We start from the raw sequence: 7879 nt of genomic DNA, 5'->3' as shown, positions 1-7879 counted from the left end.
TTACAGTCTAGAAAAAAATATTATTTTGTGCAAGCAAGTTTTCAGCCTGTAGTGTCATCATTCCAGCTCCCCTTCTTGTCTTCTGAAGTATCATCTTTGGTTAAGTTCTGCCATCTTTTGAGTGTTGCTGTTTTTCCTGATGCTTACATTGTCATTTATGGTCTGGTCATCTTTTTCAAAATTATTTTAGGTTTCACTGATTTATTCTGTGCAAAACAAATTTCTAAAATGTACTTTCTCCCCTCTTCTGAGCTCATAATCTTCCACCTTGCTTTTATCGTATCACTACCTACCTGCTGTGAATTTTAATGAACCAGGTTTTCCTCATTTGTACCTTAGAGGTGGCAAACAAGGTATCCATATTCAGAATTATGCTTTCATTTCCTTCTGTTTCTCTCTCCATTTCCCCCCCTTCCCTTTGTCATTTTTTTGGTCATTGTTATTAATTGCTTAACATGTATTGTTGCCACGCTACATACCAGGACCTCAGCAGAAGGCTGCCTAATGTACTGTGCATCACAGAAAACAGCAGATACCTCCGGCATCTTCTGTTTTCGCTTTTCCATCTACTGCTGTACTTCCAATACCTTTGAAGTGTACTTCCTGAATAGGAAAAAGTTTTTTTTCAGTAAATAATTTATTTTCAAGTCATCTCCATTTTCTGTAAGAGAGAAGTTTCCTTTCAGTATCTTTCCCTGCTGACCATTAGAAGAACTGCTAGCTGGTATATAGTGTTACCATTTGTCTTGCTTCTGCAAGGACCTGATTTTGCACTAAGCTTTCAGCACTTGCCTGTCTGAAAAGCACATCACACTTTGTGCTGATGAAGTGTCTGCCTCAACTAATTCACAGGAGGAGGAATATCCAAGGAATATCTTACTCCTTGTTTTTTATAGTTTTACAAATAGTAGTTATGATTTAAAATAATGAACATTATAAAAATAACGTTAATGGATTTTCAAAATTTATAAAGACCTAAAATACAGTTATATGCACAGTGTTTAGTTGTTAGGCTCTTTAAATGCAATGACCCCTCTTTTGATCTTAATTTTTTAAGTTTTATTTTATGTTTTGCCTTTGTAGGGTAAACCTGGAAAAGAAGGTGCCCCTGGTCCACCTGGCTTACCGGTAATGAAGGAAGCCTTCTAAATGTTTTCTAAGTAATAGTCATCTGTTTATCACAGTCATATCTTCCTGTCACAGCTTCTTCTTATTGCAGAATGTGTTTGAAAATGTTGATTTGCATACACTGTGAAATGCTTCCTTCCATACAGTTGGCCTTGGGACATTCCAGGTCCTCCTACACTTATGCAGGAGAGAGAGGCTCAGTTCATAGAAGATGTCTCTTCTGTGTAAAATAAAAATACCTGTTGCTTGCTGCTGTCTGATGAGTTTGAGACACAGTCCAAGTTATGCAAAATTAATTCTACTGAGTTTAATTTGGTTAGTCACACTGACATTTTTTCAAAAGAGTTACACCTTCACTGTGGTATAAATCATGAAGCAAAATGAGTAATTTATAATAACTAGAATCAAATATATTCTTTTACAAAGAAAACTTATTTTCAAGGTTACAGCTGCCTTGGTCTGAAACAAGGTGACTTGATAGGTATTAAAACTGTCATCTTGTTATCATACAGTTCTTAACATATGCCATTTTATAACCAAAATTATCTCATTTGTGTACTAATTTAAAAGCTAAGGTTGTTCAAATGTATTTGGAGTACTTATTCAATTGGTTAAATAACAATCCTCTTAAATTTACTTCACTTCCACTTTAACAACATCATTAAGGTCACAGTGACCTTACAAATATCTCATCAAAATTCTTATTGTCAGAATAGCCCATTTCACATATATATTACTAAAACATCGTCTTCATCCTTCCAAAACAACCTTTGCAGACAGTCTACACACATTCCAGTCTGACAAAAAATGAGGAACAGCAGGCCATAAAGCTCTACTGCCTCAGCTAACAGAAAGAAAACTTTCTGTCATGACAAGGATATGTCATTGCCCTGTTCCCATTTCGACTTTACTAACTAGCAGCACATTCAACTGCATAAGCCTCCAAGAAGTCCCTTTTCTGTGCATATATAAATTTACAGAAAGCCTTAGCAGGAGTCTGCACCATTTTCCCTCCTGATCTTGCTGACACCTCTTCAGATCAGCTCAATCATGCAGACTGACCAAGTTCTGGGAGAGGGAGGTGCTGAACATGAGAGTCACACTGTGTTCAGTTTCTCTCCTTTCAGAAGTAGTAGTTTTGCGGAGGGAAGACAAACCAGAGCCTCCTACACTTGTGCTATCCAGAGTGGCTCCTCCTTGGGATTGGTGGAGTGTGCTGTTAGAAACACAGGTTTGAATGAGACATCTGCGGTATTTCCCACAGACATGGAACTGTTCCCCAAACTGAGTATTTCCCTGAAATTTCTTCCCCTGAGCAAGTCGCATTCCCCTTGCCACTGCCATGAAAGATTAAAGCTTTCCATTTTAGATCTTACTGATGACAGCGCTAAAAGATGAATCCTCATAAAATTGTGTACTGTCACCTGCAGGGACAAAAGGGTGAACAGGGCAAACCAGGACCGGCTGGCAGGCAAGGAGCTAAGGTATTGTCTAATGGTTTTGTTGTTGCTTTTGAGGATGAGGATAAGGTATGTTTTGGGGTTATTATAAAATGTAATTTATCACTGTGTGTACATATGTTTTACTTTACCTAAAAGATGACAAGTAACGATGCCATGGAACAGGGCTCTAATAGTTCATGTGTTTGAACTGATACCCATTTATGTCTGCTGATGTGTTCCTATAGGTTTTGGTGTATGTGGCTGAATAGTTGTGTAAGGAACAGACGGGGGTGGTGAAGGACTGGTCAGGAGCAGAATTTCTTCTTTAATGTTATGAGCAATGTACTGAAGTAAGAGTGGGTACCAAATCTCATGTGATGTATTGTTTTTAATAAACCCATCTCTGTCCTCTGATGTAGGGGGTGAAAGGAAACACTGGTCCACCTGGAGCTTGTGGTCGAGTAAGTGTAGATTATCTTCATTGTATCATTTTTCTAAATGTTACAAAACAGTTACAAAATTTCACAGGAGTTAATTTTTAGACCAGTTTGTAATCAGTTCCAGAACAGGCATGTTAAATTTAAAATCCAGAGAAGACTTTTTAAAGAAAGCAAGAGGTGCTATGAGTACAATTTCTCTGCCTAGACATGCTATTTTGCTAGTGGCTTTCTTAAAGGCCCCATGCGCACCTAATGGAAACCTTTTGCCCAAATCATTCAAAAGAAATAACTTTGTAAAAAGCTGAATGATATTAACAGAGTACTAAAAAAACACTGCTTTCCAAAAAATCTATAGGAGAAAACTAAAAAAGTTTTCATTTTAATGTTAAGCAGTTTTTTATTCTTTTTAAAATTGGTGCATTAGTAGTCCATTTAAATTTCAGTGGGATGTTTATATATCAAAGCAGAATAATTATAGTACTGATTTGCCAGTAATGGTGCCCATGCAAAATAATCTAGAAAAGAGCAAAAACTTGTAGTTTGTAAAAAAAAAAACCAAAAACAAAAAAACCCCAGAGTTACAGCAAAGTGCCTTTTGATTTTGCTTGTCATTTGTAGAAACTTTGAAACATCATAATATTAAACTTTAATAAATTAAGTATTAATTTTTATAGGAATGACTTTAATCCACGTGTAACTTAAGTAGTTGATTTTTGTCTGTTGTCATGTATGATTATTTAAAAGAGCAGTCAAGATGTAGTTGATGCTGCTTTGAGCTAGTGGAATAGACTAAGTGATTCACAGAGGTTTCTTTCAAAAATATTTTCTATTTCATGCTACCATAATATTCGTGATTGGGTCTCCAACTTATACCTTGCCCGTATAGAAGGCAGAGAAGTTCTCTAGGAACTGAGGAAATGAGCTGAAATCTCAGCCCTACCTATTCATGCAGATCTCTTGGCGTTAGCTATGTATAACAATTGTGATTTAATTTCTGGCTGCTTTTAATTACCATGTGATGACAAAAGTCTTATGGTGTCACAACATCAAAATTATGAATGCGATTATAACATTTTTCTAACCAAATGTTCAATATGAGGTACTGTGTTTCTCTTCATTCTTACTATTCTTTCTTTTCTTACCATCTTTCTCTTAAGACAGAGTATTATGATAGTGTAGTTGGTGAAAAAGGAGATGAAGGACCCCCTGGACCTCCAGGACCAAAAGGTCAACATGGCATGCCTGGTGAGTGGGACATCACAACCAGAACCTTTTAGCAAGAGCTGTCCACTCAAAGGACTTGTTGCGGGCTAGGTTTCTGAGCACCCAGCAACCTGCTTCTGCCTTTAAAGAGTATTTCCAAATTACTCCCATCAAATTGCGGAACTGAAATGTATCCTGAGACTTTGATTTATGGCTGTATTTCCTCTTAAAAATAATGAAGCTAGCACACTTCTTTGCACAGATAATTGAGTTGAGCACCTAAGCTCGCTGACATTCTGTCTTATGACCTTAGTGAACTACTGGATCAGCACATTATTTGTATATGCCATAGACAAACCATCAGGGCTGTAAGTCTCCTGTTAAAGGTCATACACTTTTTTCTTTTTTTTTTTTTTTAATCTTTAATAATTTGTCATATGCCATTTTTATTACTTACCATTCCAAAATAATAAAGGTCTGCAAGTTTTACTTTGTTTATTTTGGCCATGCTGATATATTATTTGAGCTATATCATAATATAACAAGGACTTGTGGGCAGAACTCTGAAGCAGCATCTTGTAGACTGTATCTCATACTCATCCAACAAGTCTTTGCCTTCTGTGTTTTGATGTTCTTGTTTTATGAATATGTATGTATCCAAGTGATTGTGTTGCATTCAGTGAATGCATTTTGTTGTTTTAACTCTCTTTACATAATTACAAAGGACAGAAGCAGGAAAGTTAAGCCTTGCAAAGATACCAATGCATTTTTAAGAGGTGGTATAGGTACTACAGCAAATACTAGTGGCAACAAGAAGTACATTTGCAGGCCTGTAAGTCATTCTCAAGTAATTGAGTGCCTCCCCACCTCAGATAAATGTGGTGGATCCTATTCCTATCTGTTGTAAACATCCATATCTTGCCAGATTTCAGTGAGAATTGTCAGTATGCAGCAGTTGCTTAAGTAGTAGATGCCTACTCAGGCAAAACCAGATTCTTGAAAGATAAAATAAGCTTAAAATGCAGAAGCCCAAAGTTTGCAGTCAATATTGTTGACTTTGCAGATTATACATTAGCTCAACTCAAGTTTTACATATATTACTTTTGCAGGGCCACAGGGTCCTCCTGGAGATGCTGGTAGACCAGGTATGTGTAATGATCCAGTACCAACAATAAAATACATCACTCTTTGTGCCTGTTATACTGAATCACCTTTGTGGAACCTTGAGATGACTTTAAACGTACCTTTTAAGTGGTAAAAAAACCATCACCCAAAGGCTTTGATGTGCCAGGCATTTAAAGAGAGGTTAAAGATAATTTTTACATATCTTTACATTCTTATTGTGATTATTTAATATATTACAAGAAAAAAAAATGTGGGATGAGCTCAGTATGTTTGTCTCTCACTCATCCTATTGAGTACTTGATTTGATTTGAACTTCCATTTCTTCTTTAACTTAATTTTGGTATTTTTTCCTCTTCGGTTAGGTGTGTCAAGACCTGGTCTGAGAGGTCCCCCGGGATTTCCTGGACCAAAAGGAACAAAAGGAGAGAAAGGACAAACTGGCTTGTGTATTCTTGGCCCTCCAGGACCACCTGGTATTACTGGCATGCCTGGTTCTGTTGGATTACCAGGTCCTCCAGGGGAACCAGGTGATGTTTCAGTATTGTATATATCATAAACAAGAACAAATCCAGAGTCATCTCTGGATGACTTACACACTCATACTAATGTATGAGTGTGTAAAAATACATTACTTAGAGAGTACATTTTTAGTAATATAGTTGAATATAATTTCTATTTGGAAATTCTGTTTTAAGTTATTCATGAAAGCACATATGTAGCAAAGGTCTCTGCTCCATTGCTAATGAGATTGTGTGGGGAAGATACAATGCCTTCCCAGTATCAAGATTTCTCACCATTTTTGTAACTGTGACTATAGAAATCTGTTACATAAACCCAAGAAAGACTAATGCAAGAAAATCTGTTCTCAAAAATTATTTCTTCCAAAAGTTATACTAAATCTGTGAAACTTAAACTAAAATTAGCTAATCTGAAAGCTAGAGACATCACCTGCATGCCTCCAGAGGTCTTAGTGGGCCTTAGAGGCAGGTTTGAAGTTCTGACAGCATGAAATTAAAGCAATAGTGGTTTATAAAACTTCTAGAAAATGTATTAACTAGAAATACCTATTTAACTAGGAGTACCAACAGCATCATGTTTCTTTTAGATGTAGTATGGCCAAAGCAAGTTTTTCTGAACCAATACCAACATAATGCCTCCTTTTTCTTTCTCTGAAAAATATATCTGTCTGACTTAGGAAAAGCTTGATGAATGTTCTGTTTTTGCAAAGTAATAGTAAATACACGAACATAATTCTGTCAAAGATATATGAGCAGCATTAACAATTTAGGATTTAAAAAACAGTTTCCCTTCCATTCATGGTAAAAGAAAGAAATATGTTTCTGTTCATTCAAATAAAATGGAAATACTTTCACCAGAAATTACTATGCTTTTTAAAGTCTAGACAGATGGGTCCAACAGTCTGCTGAGGTTTATTTTGACATTACATATTTATCCTCAAGTACTTCTAGTTACAGGTGGTTTGGATTTGTCCAGGTAGTCCTCTCTTTTAAATGAATCATAGAATTGTGTCTCAAGTTGGAAGGGATCCATAAGGATCAGAATGCTGTTTCCAGCTCATCTCTGCAACTTTTTTCTCTCTTAGTAACTAGAGAATTGTCTAAATTATCTGCTGATGTAATGGTGCCATGCTCATTTCATTAACAGGCAGAGTAACATTTAGAACAGGCCTACCAGGACTTCCTGGAGAGCCAGGGTGTACAGGACCTTCAGGACCTCCAGGAGATACTGGCATGAAAGGTCAGTTTCAGAAAGCTATCACTCAAAAGTAGATGGTACAACCCAGTAATCTTCGTGGATCCTTACAAAATTTTGAATTTAATTTACCTCTTAAGCCATTTGATGAGTTCAGAGATATAAGAAAATTCTTAAGGAACAGCAAGATGTCTTCCTCCCCTAGAGTAAACAGCAGGTAAAAGAGCAGTGCATGTGGCAGTGCTGAACACCAGTTGTACAGCACTGCAGCCACAGTGTAGATCTTCACTGGAACAAGCTATTGTTACAGATTAGTAGAGTTTTCATATTCTCCCATTGTTATTGTCAACACTAACAAGTGTTCTCTGAGAGAAGGTTCCTTCTACAAATTTCACCGCAGGAGCTGCTGAATCTCTGCCACTTGCTAGTCATTAAAATCACCCAGGCTGTCGTGGAGCCATGTTAGTTTGAAGCCTATGTCCTTTGCTGCTCTTAAGAGAATTTAGCTTATCAGTAGAGTGACTGTATTCAAATGGATTACTTAAAATAGACTTGAAAAAAAATCAGGAGATTTAAACTGAATGTTTCTGCATTCTCAATTAAATGTGACCAGTTCTGATTCACTGTCTGACACAGGTAATTTTGTACTGTGTTGGAAGTGATCTTCCAACAAAATTAAGGCCATGATTCTACCACTCTGGCCAAAAAGTGTTAGCCATCCTCTGTAACAAACTATGTAGCACATTAGTTAAGCTTTGGAATGACTTGCTGTTGAACAACTAATGAATTATTTTCATTCTAGGTGACGAAGCTTGCGAGTGTACTGAT

At 36.7% G+C, this 7879-nt stretch overlaps 1 protein-coding gene across 1 annotated transcript in view; it reads left to right on the top strand.

The window, feature by feature from the left end:
- Positions 1 to 1083: 1083 nt before the first annotated feature.
- Positions 1084 to 7879, top strand: part of LOC104538661 (collagen alpha-3(IV) chain-like) — a gene marked incomplete at its 5' end in the record, with an annotated part of 33892 nt that continues 27096 nt past the window's right edge. Inside the window, 7 exons of the mRNA XM_010181942.1 lie at positions 1084 to 1128; positions 2559 to 2657; positions 2990 to 3031; positions 4168 to 4255; positions 5323 to 5358; positions 5701 to 5865; positions 7004 to 7096. Coding sequence (XP_010180244.1) covers positions 1084 to 1128; positions 2559 to 2657; positions 2990 to 3031; positions 4168 to 4255; positions 5323 to 5358; positions 5701 to 5865; positions 7004 to 7096 — 568 coding nt within the window. The remainder of the gene's footprint in view (positions 1129 to 2558; positions 2658 to 2989; positions 3032 to 4167; positions 4256 to 5322; positions 5359 to 5700; positions 5866 to 7003; positions 7097 to 7879) is intronic.

This window comes from Mesitornis unicolor, unplaced genomic scaffold (assembly GCF_000695765.1).
Source record: "Mesitornis unicolor isolate BGI_N332 unplaced genomic scaffold, ASM69576v1 scaffold25993, whole genome shotgun sequence".
Taxonomy (NCBI): Eukaryota; Metazoa; Chordata; class Aves; order Mesitornithiformes; family Mesitornithidae; genus Mesitornis; species Mesitornis unicolor.
The sequence above is the reverse complement of the archived record's forward strand: the minus strand, read 5'-3'. Positions and strand labels throughout refer to the sequence as shown.